Source organism: Anticarsia gemmatalis, chromosome 20 (genome assembly GCF_050436995.1).
Source record: "Anticarsia gemmatalis isolate Benzon Research Colony breed Stoneville strain chromosome 20, ilAntGemm2 primary, whole genome shotgun sequence".
NCBI classification, from domain to species: Eukaryota; Metazoa; Arthropoda; class Insecta; order Lepidoptera; family Erebidae; genus Anticarsia; species Anticarsia gemmatalis.
The window spans coordinates 7,299,932-7,321,069 of NC_134764.1; the positions used below are offsets into that span (position 1 = coordinate 7,299,932).

The 21,138-nt window shown below is 32.0% G+C and overlaps 1 protein-coding gene across 2 annotated transcripts in view; it reads right to left on the bottom strand.

Moving 5' to 3' along the window:
- Positions 1 to 21,138, bottom strand: part of LOC142981819 (ras-like protein family member 10B) — an 86,102-nt gene that overhangs the window by 19,860 nt on the left and 45,104 nt on the right. The window contains exon 1 of one of the 2 annotated variants that reach the window (XM_076127938.1): positions 2,988 to 3,224. The exons of the other annotated variant lie outside the window; for it this stretch is intronic. Coding sequence (XP_075984053.1) covers positions 2,988 to 3,075 — 88 coding nt within the window. The 5' untranslated portion in view covers positions 3,076 to 3,224. Of the gene's footprint in view, positions 1 to 2,987; positions 3,225 to 21,138 lie in introns of those variants that run through there. 2 annotated transcript variants of the gene reach the window in all.

Below are 21,138 nucleotides of genomic sequence, written 5' to 3' on the forward strand. Positions count from 1 at the left end.
GTACGAAATTCACGCGAGCGGAGCCGCACGGGTCAGCTAGTACAATAATAAAGGATTAAATACAATTCCATAAACACAAATTTCAGAAATCTGTCTAAACCATAAATGTATTACCGCTTGTTTATTGAAGCAAGTCACTCGCGTAGTTCAAGCAAATTAGAACAACAATACGCAAAATCTGGTTGAATGGAAACATGATAATGTAATACGGAACATAAGGGAAACAACTTTAATCTCTTCGCGTAATAACGTAGCATTATTAGCATTTATAACCAAATTGTATAACCGGCTGTGTTTCTAACAAAGATGTGCGAAGTAGCTAGCTAGCTAGCCGGTGTGCGAGAAAAACTTTGTCAATGGGATTATCCGTGCTGAAAGCGGCAGCATCGTAAATTAGTCTTACTATAATAATAATATTCTGGAGAAAATAATGGACTATTTCTTAATTAACTAATTAAAAAACACAAGGAATACTGAATACTTAGCCTGCAAGGCAATGTATTGAAATATAGCAAAACCTTTTCACAATGAAACCGTAAAACGACTGTTTCACGCTTATCTAAACAGCGAATTTTGTTACACAAAATAATATTAAATTTAAATAATTTCTTCGAAGTTAGTAGTCGGTAGTTGTTACAATTATAGATTTCAGGATTGTATTGAAATATATGATAATGGTCGCTAATCTGAAGAATATCCGTCACCAACACAAGGAACCTCCATTTTTAAAGAAACCGCGTTCCTAGAACTCTGTATGCAAACTTTGACTCCTCAGACTCCATCGCAATATTTCTACATAATAATTCAATTAACGTACATCAAAGGGCGAAGAATTGTTGAAAAGGGTCCTGTTATATTCCATTAGTGCTATCTGCGCTAGTTAATTTCGTACATTAGATAGCTGTACAAAGGGATTGCGTATACAGTTTTTGGTACAAAAGATACGGAAGGAATGAAGGTCTTGTTTTAGTGCTTTTGTTGCTGGGAATTTAATTATAGGACACAATAACTGTGTCGAGATATTACTAGAAGTTTGTTATACATAGATATTTCTTCTGTATACTATTTTTGGGATTATTTATGTGTTATAATATAATAAGGCCTGGTTAGCTTTCCATATGCTTGTACTTTAAATACTTATACCTACAATATTTCAGACTTCTTCCTCCCAAATGTCCCAATCCGTGTTTTATTATTCTAGATGTTTTGTAGGTGTGATTTATTAACATATTATTATATTAGTTTTTTCTTTTTTTCGTATTTATATGTATGATGATCATAGTTACAGATACTAGCTAAAACAGTTTTTGATAATATTCTATTTTTGTATTTACATATATCTCTGGAAATACAGTACATGATAAATAAGTAAATATACATAGACACTTTTTTCAAAAAATAATTCAACAACATTATAATTCCTGAAATACTCCTATTTCCATAATTCAAACTCAAATTAGTTTTACTGTTATAATATCACTTAAAACTGTTTATAAATTATACGTTTACGGGTCTGTTGTCTGCGATTAGAACACGGCTCACTAAATATTCGCATTAAACGGTAATAGAGCGACAAAACGTAAACAATATAAATTCTTAGCAATGTCTTTGTGAAAAGCATTGTTGATTATTGAAATTCAACGACTCTTTCATGTAATTGTTTCTTTAGGAAAATAAAGAGGAAGTTAAGAGTAATTGTTTTAGTATTTTCAATTTCAAGACAACTCCCGCACTAAGAATTGCTCTTGTGTCGCGGGGAGATTTACAAACATACAAGCAACTGACACAAAGTACAACCAGACCCAATGAATATAAATTAATTATAGGATGGGTCAAAATCATTTTGCAGAAGCAAGACCAAGTGGGTGAGATAACGTGAATAATAAGATTCTGTTTCTTATTCAAGCAATTTTACTTTCTTCACATGAAGACTATTTGATTTTTGTATATATTATAACATTTTATATACATGAACAAGTATATATTTGGTCCCCACTCACCTTGTTAAAAACAAAAACACAATTTACTTGCTTAAGGTAAAATGCGTGTTCCCGTTAATTCCCGTATTCTATTATACATTACACAATTTACTGAGTTGACAAATAAGGAGCAATTATTTACCCAACGGTAAAAAAATTCAACTACTTTCTTGCTTCAAATAATGTGACTTACCTATATCAGAAATTATTTTTTTCTATAGTATTTGAACGCAAATTCAATTGATTGCTCTTTCTCCGAATCTAGACTACAAATACTGACCACAAAATTCGACAAATAATTCCAGGTACTTATCCTTCCAAGAGGGTATCTCCCAAAGGTTTGTTCTAAGAAAAACCCTATAGAAAGGTTCAGTTGAGCCCTTAATACATCATTCATAACTTTATAAGTGTTCCTAACTTTTACTTCTAGATTAAAGGACCGATTTATTGGATTCTGTATCATGTAATACCTACTGTTTCTGAGATCTGATAATGTTCTTGCTTAGTAACTTTATTTGCTAGACTATTAGTTAGTTACTAAGGAAAAGTTTTTCGGGTTACGTACTCTTAAGTGTGTTACCGAGTGAATATTAGTTCATTGTTCGCTGAAGATTTTTACTGTTTATAAATATATTTTTATTAGTTACTAGGTGTTTTAGGGAAGCCGATAGTACTTGAAATTACTTTGCTGAAAATCCATGAGTGTTTATAAAGATTATTCAGAAAAAGCTTTAAAAAATAGTTCAGAGTTAATGTTTGACAAGACTTGTTATCATATCTAAATGTTCCACTAAAAATTAGACATATCATGTAAAATAAAACTTAAATTTCAACGGACTGCAAATGATATGTCCGACTCTAGCGGTCGTCAAGATTTTTTCAGGAAACTATCAGTGTTAAAAACGAATTCTCGCCATATTATTTAGAAATATCAAATACTCACAACAAAACGCAATTGTATAAAAAGATCGTAATCGAGATAATAAGTTTCTCGTTTTAGAAACTCACCCAAAATTTTGGTTTGTTTAGTACAGTTCCCTCGGGCATCGTTGTCGTCTTCTTTATCTTGTTTAGACGTCGGGTCCAATCTATTCATGTCAGTATCACACACGACTCTAACGCATTGTCAATTTTCATCAACATCATTCGATATTTTGTGTTTCACTTTGTAATGGTTTGATTGTTTTACTATCATCATTTATTGTTTATTTACACTTACACTTATTTTTGTATTATTGCTAAGTTTCTTATGTTACGAAGATTATTAATTTAGTATTTATTTACACTTAAACTTTAGTTATTCATCTATTTGTTTTAATTACACTTAAACTTTACTTATTAATATAAGTATTTCAACTATTCACTATTGTTCAACTCTGATCCTAACACTCAAGTTAAGTCTACAAACTCATCATTCACAAAAACAAAATCATCAATATCCAAAATTATAACTTCCACATTACATAAACGAACATAAACACAGCCCCCACTTATTGCTTATACCACAACATTGAAGAAATAATAGTCAATTATCGTAAATTTGGCGGCAAAATTCTGGAGACGCGACGCGACCGTTCCCTTTCAAACTTCGGGATTAACTGACGCGAGGCTGGATACCGCTGCCGTACGTTATAAGCTTTGTGTCATCTCCAGGTCCTATGAGGCTGTATGTCCGATAGGTTTGTGCTTGGTTTTCGGGTGAAATGCTTTCTGGTGTCCTTTTGTTTTTTTTTCTATTGAGCTAAAGGTTTGAACAATTAGTTTTTTACTGAACGTTTTTTCTTCTGCTGCTGTTCGATAAAAAGAGTTTTTTTTTTAAATACAGGTGTTACTTAAAAATGAAAAGAAATGGGCATGTTTAAGTTCAATTACACTATTTTAAATGCTTAGAACCGAAAAACTGAAATCGTTGCTATCTTTTTATACTAGCTATTTACTTATTTCTATTATCAAACTTACCCCAAAGTTTCCTAAAGCGACCTCATTTTATGGTATGTCTCTTTATAGCAATTTTAAAGACACTTAATGCCGTCTTGCATTAAGTTTACCTTTACGATGAGTTTGTACGAAGGAATAAGTAAATATTATGAAATCTGTGAAATGCAGCAAAAATCTCCATATTTCTATATTCACAATACGTGTATTCTACAGGAATATTATTTGGCAGCGCCTTATATTTTCATGACCAGCAAGACACATGTTTATTCATAACAGCGAGCGGTCGTTGCCAGAAAATTGCTTCGCGACGGAGCCGCAAGCAAAATATTTATAATCTTGATTAAAAATATTTAAAACTTATTACATTTTCGAAATGCGCTGCTCATTTGCATTTTAACAAAATCGGGGGTTATACCTTAATCTGGAAGTATTACAACTTTAAACATACATAACATCCCGCTTGTTATACCTGTAGGTGTTAGCAACAATTTAATCCGTGTAACACGGAGGCGAGCATATTGCTACAGGACACGTTACCAAAATTCTAACTAATTTTATTTACATTAAAATAGATTAATAGCACTTTTCTCGGAAATCGAACCCGAGACCACATGATTGGATTTGAATCACTATCACTCTGACCACAGAGTTTTAGGTTATAAATTGATTTGTAGAGTCAGAGCAATTTCCTACTATTTTTGACAATCGGTTACCTATCGAAAAATGTTGTATGAAAGTCAAATATATAATGGCCTCTAGCGGGTGCCGTAGGAACTATTTTTGCAGTACATTGGTACTGACTGTAGAGAATCGCGCTCCAGTGTTACGTTATATAGATACAAACATGAAAGAAAATTGCTAACCTCTTCGGTGCCATCTTGCGAAACATAAAACCGTTTGAATGAGATTTCTTCAAGAGCTTATTCAGTAAGTCCTTCTAATATTATAAATGTGAAAGTTTGTGAGTATGTATGTATGGATGTTTGTTACTCTTTCATGCAAATATTACCGAATCGATTACGATGAAATTTGGTATGTAGGTAGCTAAATACCCAGAATAACACATATGCTACTTTTTATCCCGGAGTCCCGAGGGAACGGGATATACATGGGAAGAGTTTCCACGCGGACGAAGTCGCCGGCTGCTTCTAGCATAAAATAAAACTTAGAACCGAAACCCTGCTCAAAGGGTTTTACTTGAGACTGTTTAAAATAATGATTTAAAACAGTCTCACGTAAAATTTACGAATTTAAAATCGTGTGCTCTTAAATGTAGAAGCGTTTTATTTAGAGAAATTATTTCGGAAAATGCATTTAGACGTGTGAAATTGTTTTGTACGTAATTCTGAATTCCGCACTGCAGTCCGATTTTAGGATTTGGAAATAAAATTTAAGTTGGATTTCCGCTATGTTTTATTTCGTAAAAGTTAATTCTTTTAAATTAATAGTCTAGTTGCCCAAGAATTGTTTCAGCTTTTAATTTTATTATACTAAAAGAATAGATCAAATTCTGTTGGACGTTTCATGAGTTCTTTATTGTCGTGCAAATGACTGGTACTATAATATTATCACGAAGTGTTATTATATTGCATATTAACCTTGATTTTTCTTGCCGTTTTGGCTGTTGCATTAGCTGTAAATTCTAGGTGCGTTTCTACATAAAATTATCTCTAATGGTACCTGCTTACGCGATAGTTGATAGTCGTTAAACATTCTAGAATTATACTAAGCACGCAGTAGCTATTCGATATAAAATAAATGTCTATAAATTCTCATCACTTTTATTATAACCTACATATCGTTGTTTTCTTCATATTCTAAGAAAACAAAAAATAACCTCCACAGACACGACTTTTAGAAACAAGATTATTTTTCTTCACATTTCCAAGAAACTGTGACGAAGAATAGTAAAGGTAAACCTTTATTATATTTGATATTTATAATACCATGAATTATGTAATCTATAATTATTGTAAGCGGTCTTTATAACTATAACACGTTTCTTAGACTTAGCATTATCTAATAACTTATGACATATACCCCCGGTTTCTGAGGTATATTTAGCGGTAGTTTATCTATTCAATTGCGTAAAAACTCATATAAAAAAACGCTGTTGAATAGATAAACTACCGCTAAATGTACTCAGAAACCGGGGGTTAATTGTTTTTTGCGGAATATGTACGCTTGGAGAATTAATTTAAATGTTTTCATCCATAATTTCTCGATGGCTACCCGGTTGTAAATACTTGATAGTAGTAAAAAATATATTTTTTAGTAGAATTCCGTTTAAGTACATTTAATCTAATACATTTAATAAATACACGTTTCCGTTGACACTCCAAAACTTTTAAAATAAACCTTTTTATAACTAAACACTTTTAGTTTCTACTCGACCTTTTAAGTTCCATTTATTCACGGCATCTAGGCGGTAAAACTTCTCATTAAAAGAAAATACAGGAAATGTTTCAGATATATTACAGTACGTTTTACAAGAATCCCTTGAGAGAAACAAGACATTTTGTGACCAAAAACACGTTGTCAGTTACACATATCTGTAACAAACAAGCTCTAAGAACCTTAACAACTTGGAAAATACAATAAATTGCTGAAGAACTAATGTTTTTTTTAAGGAACCCACACAACAGTCTAGTTGCTAGGCAATCATATTATGGAAAACATTGCATGGATAACCTATCCGATACATAAAAGAAACTGTTTAAATTCTCTTTGATATGCTTATTCATAAGTTGTAAAACGTGGGCTTAAAAAGTTATCATAGACCAAATTAAGAGTCAGTTTATGACAAGATCACAGTCTCTTTTTTTCTACTAAAACTAGGATTTTTTTGACTCTACTACTATATTTTGGAATTTCGGCCCTCGCGCCTCTAAAAATCACATGACGTGTTGCTGTTATAATGGTTATTACACCACAAACTTAAAAAAATATATTTGCGTTTAAAGGAAACACTCAAAACCAAATGGAAAAAATCTTTGAAAACAGGGTTATTGGTGTTCACTGATTTTGCGTAAAAAACAATTTGTGGTATCATAAGGTGAAAATATACGCCACATCGCATTCCAAAGATAGAAAATGATGGAGCGGAGAAGTAACTTATGTGAAAGCACCTTTACTCTTTCATACCTTCAATACACAACAGAAACAAAGTCATTTCTTTGTCGTCCAAGAATAAAGGGGCATTTCCTAGTCTCTTTAAATAGAGATTCCATGTTTGTTTGCACTTTACACAGAGCAAACTGCGCCTTTCAAAGTTTATTTTTAGCTCGTGTGCCATGTTAAATAAATGCGAAAACTTAAATAGAGCTTGGGGGTTTGCGACCTCGTTTGTTAATGTATTATGTCATTGTAAACAATCTTAGCAAACTGGCATATTGTGAATTTTTCATTCATGAAAAACTTTTTGTGAGAAACATTTTTTTTATTACATGATCTTTTTTTGCTTACTTTTTGCATAATTTTTGAGACCTTCACCGATGTGTAGGTACTAATTCTAAGTCTAGTCAAACAAAAAAAAGAAAAAAATATTATGCGGTCTGGCGGAACAATTAAAAGATACAAACTGGTCTTTTTAAAATAAGTATGGATTTGAGTAGTCCACAAAAAATACAATTTCAATCAATGCATCTATAAAAGTGCTATGAAAAAAAGAAAATGCCAAAGAAGAAAAACAAAGAATATACAGTCTCAATTAATCGTTTAACCTTTTTTGAACAAAGCTATTTTAAATCCCAGTTTAAACTTCAATAGGTACTTTTAAAATCTATCAATCGAATAAAAATCAGCTCAAAGTAAAAACGTCGTAAGTCACAAAGCCCCTCGAACTGACTCAGCAGGAGTCAAAAGATATGGACGTTTTTGACAGATTTAATAGACGTTTTATATCTTCGGCAGTCGAGCATTGTGCCTCCGACCTTCGGTTCACGACCCATGGATGGATGCTTAAAATATTTTATTGCGAACAGATCTTTTCGGGTTTTGTCTTCTACGTCCTTGAAGGCTACGTCTTTGAAATATTGAGTTTCTAATAAAAAATCTTGGCTGAATTTTTGGTTATTGAATTTTCTACAAATTTTGGAGCTCCAATAATAGAGTTTATTTTTCGTGTTTTAGAAGTTTCGTGAGATTTTTGAGTAGTTGAGCTATCTATGATTTTTTTTATAAATACATATTGTTTGTTTGATTGCCTAGCAGTATGATCTCGCAGTCTATACATACATATTTAGTAGTTACAAAATAATCAAAGACATTAACCAACTCAAAAACACATTTCTGAAAATGTTCTTTTTTTTCAATTATTTATTGAAATTTGTTTTTATTTACATAACTGGTAACGGGTACACTATTTATATTAGTCTCCTTAACCACCGTTTACTAAAGCAAAAGACGAAATCAATAAACTAGTACCTCAAAGGCCGGTATCCGTTTACGTATCGCTTTCACACACACCCTGCTTCAGATCGGTGTTGTTGACATAACCGGCACTCGGTGGTACAAAGTGCAAGCCAAGCCATGTAGAAAGCCAAACGATGGAAGCCGATACAAGCTAAATGACACAAGGTAGTTTAAAACGTAAATTCAATATGAGTTGCTGGTATTATACGAGGAATTTGTTGGTAAAAACAGATTGTTTCCTAAATAAAATTGTATGTAAATAACCCATTAGCCTTTTTTATTATAAACTTTGGTTTCGTAGAACGGACCTTTATTTAATTCTCTTCTCTTATTTAATTACTTTACCTAATAGACATACAAATGACAGCTAAGTAATTTTAATGAATCTTTGATATGTAATGTAATTTCTATCGACCAAATTATAGTACTATCATAATAATATTAGAGTTCGTATATTTCATTTACGAAAAAAATTTTTTTTATTAAAAAACAAGTTGTTTTTAGCTGACTCATTTTTAAAAAAATACAAGCGTCCTTTAATAATAGTTCAATTTTTGTTTATTGTAAAGAGTAATGTAGGGATCAGTCTCTACAAAACCTCATGAGTAATTCAATGTACTCCAAAATAATTACATCTTATACATTTTAATGGTGTTAATTAACAAAAATCCCTACGACAGCAGTCTGTCGCCTACAATTGCACAGACTAATTGTCTATTGTCCCTCCCCATTGTCTCTGCTAACGTAATGAAGGAAACCTTTCTATTCGACTCCATTCTGTTCCTTCTTTCAAATCGTTCCAGTGGTTTTCTTCGGAAAATGTGACCTGATTTAGTTACGCTAACTTAGGTGTGAGATTTTGTATGAAAATGTCATTATTTGTAGCGTAGAACTTAAGTCAGCTGGTAACTAAAGTTTACTTGTTAATAAATACTTGGCTAAGCTTAGTATAATATATACCATAGTATAATATAGTTAAAGTTATATTGATTTCATTGAGATGTTATTCCTGGACAGTTTTTTCTATTTACAATCCAAATTAGCTGAACGTAAACTACAAAAAATTGGTGTAACATAAATAGGATTACCTCTAATTTAAACGTAGCATTATTACCGCCTAACAGAGCATCTTCATACCCTCGTTTGCCTATGGTCACGCTAGATATGATCGTCGAATCGCTCTCAAACCTTCATTTTGGTAACGTTATACGCTTTCAATATTTATATACTATACAAAAACTAGCTTAGCGTCTCCATACTGCCATCTTAGTTATGCCGTAAGTTAGAGCTGTGTCAAAATTACAATATTATAAAAAAAACAGCTAATCACACACTAAACAGTCGGTATTTGTCAGAAAATCTTATGTTTTCTTTAAAGCAACGACAAAAAGCAGAATTAAACGCAACACTCCAATAATTGTTTTGCTTTTGTCCTGTCTCATAAACCGTTTTTATTTTACACTTGGCTGACGTGGAGCGGACACGTAAATAGAGGTTTCTCTTGAATTGTGGAAATATCCTCGGCTAAGAGAAAGGTTCTATCGTATTTTCTAGGCTGAGGTTTATTGCGTGTTCTACGTTTTATACCTGTTTCAACACTTACAAGAATTCCTGAATAGTCTGGTCTGTTCCGTAGATAGTGAGTTTTTGCAATATTTTTAGAATTTCTATACATTTGACAATAAATAATCACGTAGGTAATTATTAATATTGAAAATAATGTTGCCATTTGTTCTTGGTTTATTAAAATTATTTTGACATTTTGAAATAATTTTTGAAGAAAACAATATTTTCCGGTAAGAAAAATATTTCTGTTTAACAAGACTAACAGCCTCTAGCTAGGGCTTCGAAATCTACCAGATAAAGCTTTTTTTCTATAAATTCAAAGAGGGTATAGTATCAACTTCAACATCCACATGAAGTATTTTTTAATTTTCAGGTAAAACAACGTTTTTCCTTCCCCAAAACTAATTTTGTGATGGGAACAGGAAATTTCCGGGAGTCAGTAATGGCGTATTCCTTTGAGGCAAAAAGTAAAAAAAAATGGCGAAATTTATCAACGACATTTACTTCCTGTATTTTCACGTTCATATTAATTTACTTTTGGATATGATTTCATTAGATTTAATAGCATGTGCTGCTATTAAAAAGTTCAAATGTCACATGATTAACATAAATTAATATCCTTAAATTTTTGAGCCACGGGCAAATTAGGTACCTAATGTACTTATATATCTTAATACCCTTAATGAAGTAAGAGTTACCGCAAAATATAAATCATATATGGATGTGACTGAGCCAAGGGAAGTTTGTAAGGATCGTACCAAAGGGCTTTCCTTAGCTTCTGCCTTCCCCTATGGAAAAAATGTGTCTAATCTATCGTGATTTATGTATGTATGCTTGTATGTGCGACAAACATTGTCGCATCGTGATTTTATGTACGTTTGTATGAACAACAAAGAACAGTTCCAAAAAAGTTCAGCGCGACAAAATGCATTATCATTTTTGAGCGTTAAAAATTTCAGTTCACAGAAAATATAAAAGGCGCAAAAGCTTTCCAAAATATTCTCCTATTTTAGAAGCAAAATATGTTGAACAAAAACAGCACATAATTGAATGAAGTTCGCCGACGCGACTATGTAATTATGTAAGTGAATGAACAATGATTCGAGCCTTTGTCGTTTATCTGGGTTCCGCACAAAATGGTTGGGGAAAACAAAGAGATTATCAACTATACACATCTTACGTAACCGAGTAATTAATTTTAAAAGCATTTGTAATAGCTGTACTGTCTGAAATTTGGTTTTGTTGTACGATAGTTGGTTTTATCATGCTCAGAACCTCGAAGAATCGTTTGTTTTCAAAGTAATTCCGAAAATCTAGATTTGTACAACAATTTGATTTTCGCAGTATAGGCATTAAGTACAAGTCTACGCAAGTTGTTAACGCAAGTAGGCTTTCACAGTATAAAAATTGTCGCAATTCAATCAGACCTAAAAAACACAGAGGAATGTCAAAATAAAAATAAAAAATACAACCAATGATATCAATACTTAAAAACAGTATAACCAGTACCAAAATACGTATTAAGAACAAAATAACTCCAAGACTAATTTCCTATTCTCAAACAATTTACTTTCAACATTTCTGGAAATGCTCGGAAACATTTAGTAAGCATTTTTCAATGTACCACAAACCGCAACAACTCCGGGCCAAATTTAAACACAGACTTACTCGGAGCAGACCAAAATTTAGAGCCAGCACTGCAACTTACTGCTAACCAAACACTAAGTTCAACCAACAGTAAATTTGGAACAAATTCTGTCTTGAATTTTATAAATTCTCTTTTATTCTTATACCAATTTTAATTATAAGTCAATGACTTAATTGTTCAAAGTTATCGAATATAATTTTAACTTATTAAACTTTCAAATACAATTGCTGCAAACTTCCAAGTCAAGTCGAAGACTTCAAAGATGGCGACTTGGAAACACGTCTAGAAGTCACTGACTTCAAAATTGTTACACTCGCGTGGGAAAACTCTAGAAACTACGTTATAGTGTTACTTTAATTCTAACTTTAAAAGGTATTTGAGCTTTTCTTTTCTCGAGGAACAAAATGATTGTGAAAATGTTCTTGTATCTCGAATAAAGGTGAGAAAATATGGAGAGAATTTCTCGCGTCGGTTATTGGACTCATTATAGCTGGCTGCAACTGCATTTACAGTGCTTCAGTACTTTAAAGCTACGTTTTAGAGGTCTTTCTTTTTCATTCTTTATTAGTCGAGGTGGTGAAACTGTATTTAGTAGTTTTGTTTAGCGAAATTTGATGCGGATAGTTGAGTTTTGATTCGTTTTAGAAAGGTTAAAGTTTTCCGTCGTCGGATATAACTAAAATCAAAAAAATATTTTCAGGAATAATTTATGGCTAATCTTTTAGTTTCTTTTCATTCTAAGACGTCTTCACTACCAGTGCTAATTCGCCTTAATATTTATAAAATATGTATATAAAAGATACTTTTACCTACTTCATGTTTTAAGTGATTAATCTATGTTTTGTAGGTACATCAAAACAAACAATGCCTGAACTGAAAAAACTGTAGTTACAAACCGAATGAAATATGGATTCACTTTGTACCAGTCAATCGGCTAATGGATTGCAAAACGAGAGACCAAAGAGAAAAAATCTTATTATCATTTCACTACTTCTCTAATGAACAAATGGTGGTACTGGTTTTCTAATACTAATTGCTAAGTGCATTTTATCAAAGGTAGTTGGGTTGTTAGAAATATATCTTATGTTGTATTTTATACGAAGTACTTGATTAAAAATGTAGTTGATATTGTTTACTTTGGCTTGCTAAATAATTCTTTAGTAAAGTTTACGTACTAAAGAATCGTTGCATCGCTTAATGATTATTCCATTAAATAATTCCATTTACATCCGCGGAAAAAGAAAAAGAACAGAATAAGGAGATTATTTTGAAACGCACAAATAACTGGCGCGTCGATACGATTTATGAGCATTTGACATTTAATTAGATTGAGAGGAAATAGTTCTTGCTAAATACGCCAGGGGCGCTGATCAGTTTTTCATTTTATGTCGTTAATGAGTAAGTCATCGGTCGCTGTTTTTATAACTATGTCTACAGCTCACTATAATAGATATTCGTGTTTTCAATATTTCAGTTTTATACCTAGTTTGTCCAATTTTTATATAGCAACAGTAGGTAGAAAATCCGTTGATACGGCGAGTAACAAATCAGGTCAGTTGAGATCTATGCGAACGTTATATTGTGTTGGAACGATGCCAAATGCTGGTCTTTGCTTAGCTTTTTTATTTTCTAGTTAAAGGCTCCGATTATGAGCGTGTGGGATTAAATGTGGATGTTTTGATCAAGTTTTGTGATGTCATCAATGTTTTTACCTTATTTTTTTTTAGGTACCATTAATGGTAACATACACATAGTAACATACACATGCTAACATACATACAAACAGCTACGATGTGTTGAAAAGATCTTTTTCGTTGTTTTGATTTTTTCAAAGGATTGTTTAAACTGTGACTATTATATTATTTGCTGTGTACATTCTTTAAAATAACATGTGAGCACATTTCATAACAAACCTTATTCTCAATGTTTTTTTTATATTTCTTTTCGATATTTCCTTAATAAATACCGTCTATCAGCTTATAAACGACTCTCAATCGATTTTCCATAAAAACAAAATTCTAATAATATGCAAAGTATTCTGGTATAAGTTTTGGTCCCGTGGGTGTCTGTGTACGGGGAAGTTTCGATCGGGCCCGATTGAATTTCGCCCGGAGCTCACCGGAGTAAACATGGATTAACGTTCAACTTCAGAATAAGGCTTTATTCCGACAATACAGACTCCAAGCCGATAGGCGCTTTTATCATTTAAAACTTTTCACCGTATACCGAATTTTCAAATACATAAATAGGGGTTGCAATTCGACGCTTGGGATAAAGAATAAAGGAAGCCGTTTCCGTATATAAAAATGTGCTTTTTGAAATAATAATATGACCTTTTATTTTAAACCCACCAGTATTCAATGTTGACTCACAATTCCGATTATTCTTATCACAAACACGAATCGCTTTACAAATAAAGCAATATTTCTGTCTATAATGTATGTGCGTTTGTAAAAATGTAGGTTTTTTATTTTTAGCCTTAACTCGAGAGTCACTCGCTTGCTCTAGTATTATGTGGATACCTATCCTTAGTTTGGCCGCTCAATATATAGCTTAGCCTCGAAAAAATACCTTTAGTTCTTAAAGACAGTTTTAAGTCCAGTCAATTTAATATGTCCAAGTTTTATTCAGTCCTTTCTATAACCATTTTATTTGAAACGTCAGTAAAATACGAATTAAACTGGGCGGAAGTATGTCTTTAAATTTTATATGCTAGCTCTTTGGAACTGTCCTGTGTACGGGTCTGTAGGGACATGAAACTGTTACGAGTCCACGGTACATAAAATTGGTGAGAGCCGCTCAAATGTGGTCGGAGTCTGTTAATGATATAATGATAGAGGGAAAGAGGAAAAGGACTACCTTTTGAGGCACTAAAAAAATTGTAAATTAGAACGAGCTTCGAAAGAGTTAGCTGCTGTTTGAAAACTATATTGAGTTGTAGATATTTAAATAAAAAAATGATTCTGTAATAGAAAAGGAACAGAAGTTGGTCATTTTCATACCTTATACTAGTCATGTGACCATTTTTCTCAAAGTAAGAAACTATATGTATTCACACATCGTTTCACTATTGAAATAGTAATTTACAGTAATATAACAGCAAAAAAAACACAAAATATTATATTAAAAGTCGATCTTTAACCCTACGAAACACAGAGAGATTTCATACTTTAACCCTTATCACGAAAACCACACGAAATCCCGGCAAGGCATAATCACTACACCAAATAAGAACCCGTAACGGTTACACCCAATGTTTTTTGGATTCGAAAACTGGAATAAAATGGAATCAATTTTCTTCGGCGACAAATCCCGGTCGTTTGCAAAGAGATTGCAACAAAAACTACGGGCTACTCTTAATTTCTGTGGGAAGCTTTTTACGTGATGTTCAAGAAAGATTTCCTTGCTGAGTCGGCGTGAATAGTGGTAGTGCGGAATAAAAAGGTGTTTAGGGCTTAGGTCGAGGAAGATCTTTTATTTAATCTCGTTGTGGTACGTTTCCGGAGTTTTTTATTAAATTTAAGCGAGCCTTTTTGGTTTGCGTTATGTATTTTTTTTGCGTGTGAACAATCTGATATAAATCTGTACCATCAGTGAAAAGTGATACAAGTCAAAATTCACAGTTTTGAGTAATTTGAAGTTAAAGATTCAAAAAATTCTCATTATGTTTCTGACGTTTTAAAATGAAAAACGGTATGTGTTACGAGTACATAATACCAATAAGATTATTTAGACCTGGGTTTGAATTCATTAATTTGCACGAGATTTAAGTTATTACTAAAAATAGCCAGTTGTATCACTGTACACTATAATTTTCTTTGCTAATTTTTGTGTAGATAGGTCTAAAACAAATTGCATTATTTTACACATTTAGTTATCGTTTGGTGTGAAATGTTATAAGGTTTGCGTTTTGCTCTGTTTTGCTAGCAAACAGTTATTGTAAGCAAAAGTCGTAAAACTAATATGATCAATTAAATTGTCAGCAATCTTATTTCCTTGTTTTATTAAAGAATAGTATGAAAATATTCATTTGTATCCCTTTACACCAAAGATTTTTTTAAAACTAGTTAGTGATTATTGCTACAAGCTAGAATATATCGTTATACATTTTTATACTTCAAAGTGTTAAGTGATACAAGTCACTGATACTTTCAAACGTATTGGTCATAGAAAGGTTAAAATTACGTAAATATCAAAATAAAATAAAACCAACATTAAAAAAGGGTACCTTTAATAAAGAATTCAAGAAATTAACACAGATATTATATTGTAGCACTCTAACTACACGATATAAAACAATATCCTTATTAAGAAAAACATAACTTTTAAACCTATAGCCTTAATCTTGATTATCAGAGTATCGAATCAGTCTTAACTAGTATTCAATCAGTCTTTAAAAACAAAACAACAGATATAATTATAGCACTTTAACTATTCATTACACAATACAATATTATGTGTTTAAATAGAACATAACTGTAAACCTTAGCCATAATCTTGATTAATTTGAACTCTTCGAATCAGTCTTTACTCTTAAAAATCAGTCTCAAAAAACTAAACAATAGATACATTTAAACACTTCAACTAACCCTTTCACAAAACAATATATTTTAAAGTACTTAACATCTATATAAAAAAACATAACTTTTAAACTTATAGCATTACCCTCTTACTAATAAACACGGCGTTAAGTTACAACTAGGATGATCTCCGGAATAACATACATTTTTAACCGATTAGAGTTGGTGTAACTTTATTTCGCGTTTATTAGTAAGGAGGGTAAATCTTGATTATCACAGCATCAAATCAGTTGTCTCAAAAATCAAATAATAAAATATGTGTTGAAACATCTATCAACTATTCATTATCAGAATCAATATCAGGATCTACGTCACGCATATTTGAGTTGGTTATCAGATCATGATAAAAATTGTGAACACTTGGGTCAATGTATTCTAACAGTGATATTAAATCCCTTTTCTTCAAAACGCTTATAGGGACCGGTCCATTGTAACATTTTTGTACTGCATTGATACTAACTAAACTGTAGTCTTTATTCTTTTTGTTGTAAGACATCATTGAATAGTCATCACCTTCGTAACTTTCTTTATATTCAAAAACAGGAAATTTTTCTTTACTAAATTTAATAACTCGTACATTCGACCATACAAACTTTTCACCAGTAGAATTAGTCTTTTTTACAGTAAAATTATTTTTTGAAAATAGTGCAAAATCATAAAAATCTGTTACCGCCATTTCAATTACCGAAAATTTATTAGTTCTAGTCGATGCAGTCCTTACCAATTGACACCAATCACGTGGGTGATGAATATTCATTGAAGTTCGTTTTTTTGCTCTTTCAATCAGCGCATGGTCACTATCAACTTCCATGTGCGTATGGCCGGGAACGAGAAATTTCTGTTCAATGTTCAAAAGTTGAGGCGAGTCTTTTATTGCAAATAATAAGGCTGTGCAAACAATAGAATTTTTGTTTTGTCCCGAACATGAATCTGAATACATGATTAAGGTTTTAGCATTTGGGTGAAGCAACGGAAGTCTCACAGTGATAAAGTCGTATAAGCATGAAGCTATTTGATTGGCGCCTCTACCACCACTACATTCTGGCCACATGTAGCAATATGCGTTATCAGACATAAAATCGTGGATTGTTAGGTTGTAGACCCATAGTTGTCTTTTATAAAATGCTGACTGAGTATTCAGCATTGGAGTAGGCAAACATTGTTGTAAATCAAATGCAATTACACAAAAATCTGAATTAGTTTTAGCCAAAGCCTTATCTTTGCGTTTTTCATTGTAAGCAGCTTCGTAGCTTTCCTGATGTAGTCTCAGTTGCTCCTGTACTTGTCCTATTTCTTCAGCATCTTGTAAATATTGCAGCTTATTTTGTAACAAGTTACATTTATTGCATGTATCTACACTAGGTTTCTTAAATGATAGGTTCATATCTTTAAAAACTTTGGCATATACAGTTTTACAGACAGGGTTACTATTTTCTTTACAATAAAGCTGATACATAGTATTGAGGGATAGGTCAGAGCTAAGGTACTTTTTAGAAGTCTTGGATCGAGAGTAATGGCTTTCGTATGCCGGGAATTTATTGATATGCTGTTTCACGAGTTCTAGTCGCTCGTTAGAGATTTTTCTGTAACTGGCAGCACGCCCCCTTTCACTTTTCGTCACACGACCAAATTTTTTTATTTTTTCACTAACGGTCTGAAGAAAGCGATTACTCTCACCAAGAGTTTTTAAAAGACAACCTTTACAAATCTTATAATCCTCATTAAAATAAACAATTTTATATGTATTAGTGTATTCTCGTTTTAGTTTGCTTCCGATTGTATGAGTTTTTTTATTATTAATTTTAATAAAGCGTTCAGTATACTTAGCTCTTTCATCGTACGAACCCAAAGCCCAGTACTCCTTAAAAATAAATTCTCTTATGTCCTCAGATATACGACTTCTGCATTTCATGCGACACTCCGTTAGTGGAGCCAAGTTTCTTCCAGGCTTCACTTTACCCAGTTTTGTAACATAACTCTTGCCTGCATTGCGTAAAATTAATCGGGACTCTCTCTCTGCTCTTCTTTCCTTTAACGATTTTCGTTGCTTTTTATTTGAATTTGAGCATCCAGGCTCTGGCTCTGTGATGGAGATATCTGTGTCATCAGAGCTTTCAGCAATTATAAGATTAATTGATCTTTTACACCTTTTCTTTGGTCTACTAGTCGACGTGCTAGTTTCAGTTGAGTCGCTTTCACTGTTTGGTATATAATCATCACTACTCCCGGAGCTGAAATCAAGAAATCCAGGCGATAGTACAGTTTCCTTGCCCTGTGATTCATTGCTAATATTTTCTTTATATTGATCGTCTTTTTTTAGTGCGTTTTCTTCTTCATATTGATCCACTATTTCTAGAGTATTTTTTTCACCGATTTCTATTTCTATGTTCTCTCTGGGCTGATTAGATTCTTCGTCATTTATTATTTGTTCATTTCTCGTATTTATTACATCCCTCCTTAGGTGAAGGCCTTCCATAATCTTATCTACTCGTTTTTTCATTATGGACTCTAAAAAAATAACAGTGCAAATTAATATTATAAAATTAATACCATTAAAAGAAAGACGAGCAGATAAAAAGTTAACATTACTGTTATGCAGTTCAGACAAAATGTATGTTTCAAAATAAAGAAACTGCGTTAAAGTAACCGACTTCAAAAACTAAAAATAAAATCGGTGCCTCGAGTTCCAAACAAAATTAGGTATAAACTGAATTCAATAAATTTGTCCGATTTGTATAACTTGATGCGTAGCCGTGTGTACAGTAAATGATTACCTATAGGTGCAATAAAATGTGATTCACACCAAGAAGCTACGCAAATGCTCACAATGAAAAAAAAAAAACAATAATAAATTTGCTCTATCCCTACACTAAAATACCTACCCAGTCTACATTTATTTATAAAAACGATTGAAAACTCATTATAGACTGCCTATTTATTATTATTATAAAGACTGTTTGATAATAGGTAGTATGATAAAAGATCTACATTTTATGACAAAATTGCATTATTAAAATCAATATAAAATACATGTTCCTTGTAAACATTTCAATAACAAAAATGTTACGTAATTCGTGTAAAATGATACAAGTCTTACCTTACGCGTCGTTGTCCTGTGGTGTAACGCACGACTCTAAAAAAATAACAGTGCAAATTAATATTATAAAATTAATACCATTAAAAGAAAGACGAGCAGATAAAAAGTTAACATTACTGTTATGCAGTTCAGACAAAATGTATGTTTCAAAATAAAGAAACTGCGTTAAAGTAACCGACTTCAAAAACTAAAAATAAAATCGGTGCCTCGAGTTCCAAACAAAATTAGGTATAAACTGAATTCAATAAATTTGTCCGATTTGTATAACTTGATGCGTAGCCGTGTGTACAGTAAATGATTACCTATAGGTGCAATAAAATGTGATTCACACCAAGAAGCTACGCAAATGCTCACAATGAAAAAAAAAAACAATAATAAATTTGCTCTATCCCTACACTAAAATACCTACCCAGTCTACATTTATTTATAAAAACGATTGAAAACTCATTCATAGACTGCCTATTTATTATTATTATAAAGACTGTTTGATAATAGGTAGTATGATAAAATATCTACATTTTATGACAAAATTGCATTATTAAAATCAATATAAAATACATGTTCCTTGTAAACATTTCAATAACAAAAATGTTACGTAATTCGTGTAAAATGATACAAGTCTTACCTTTCGCGTCGTTGTCCTGTGGTGTAACGCACGACGCACCTCTCTAATCGCAAATACGAGACTGACAATCACGCGTCTCCTGCGCCCTTTCCACACCCCCCGCTAAGAGGTGCGGGACGGGGTGCGTAAGAGCTGCGCGAACTTAAATCACTTTTACGTATTTTTTGGCTAATTCAGTTCTAAAATTTGGCGATAGTTTTGATTCTACTATAAAAGTATCATTTTTCACATAAATCTATGTTCTATGTTCCGTAAGTTTATATTAATATAATATGTATTCAATTTATAATCACATCAAAGTTAGCTAGGTAAATTACGTGTAAATTGATTGATTTGCAGTTGTATCATTAGTCACTTCTTTTTAAGAAAATAATTTTGTATTTTTATGGTTTATGTACAAATGTACCACTTTGCACTAAACTGCATTGTGTCTATTTTTTAATGTATTATGATAGGATTCGATTTATATCACTTTGTACTAATTGAAGTAAAAACTTTTGAGTCGCGTAAGATGTGGTATCTTGAGTCGTATTAAAATACATTTTAGAAATATTAATATGGGTTCAGTACACTTTGATACGAATGAAAAAGTATTTTTTTACACAAAAAAATCCAGAAATAAAAGCTTACTTATATCACTACTCACAAAAACAACTCGCTCAATTTCAATCTTATAATAACGGGGATAAGACTGAAATTTAGCTAATTTTTTTTTAAGAAGTTTAATCAGTGAATATGAGAACCGATCTAGGCCGAGATGTATCACTTTTCACTGAAGGTACAGAAATGTGGTCAAGATTGTAACTTTAGTTTTAAAAACCAATATTATAAGAAAGCCATTAGTAATTGTAGTGATATTGAAAAAATGAAAAAATCATTTAAAACCATAGAAAACAGAACTATGAACATTCTTCTATTGCTTCATTGACGTACATCTACGGTAATATAATAAAAATCAGACGACAATCAAAACGGCTATGGTGCTCTGTAAATGTGCTGCTTAAAATATTAATGAAGATGTATTTTTTGAAGGTACCTAAATGGATAAACAGGGATATAAAGGTGCAAAAATAAAGACAGGGAAAATCGTCTTTTTTAAATGTTGCACATTTTATAACAAAGTCAAGCTAATTCTGTCCCCAATTATATTCCCATCAAGAACTCAAAGGAGGTTGTATTAAACGTAGATTAAGAGAGTGCTTTACATTTATATTTAAAAGCTGAGACTTAAAACCGCTGCTTTGATATTCCGCTGCGATAGTAAGATGTCGTTTTTAAAACTTAAAAAGTGG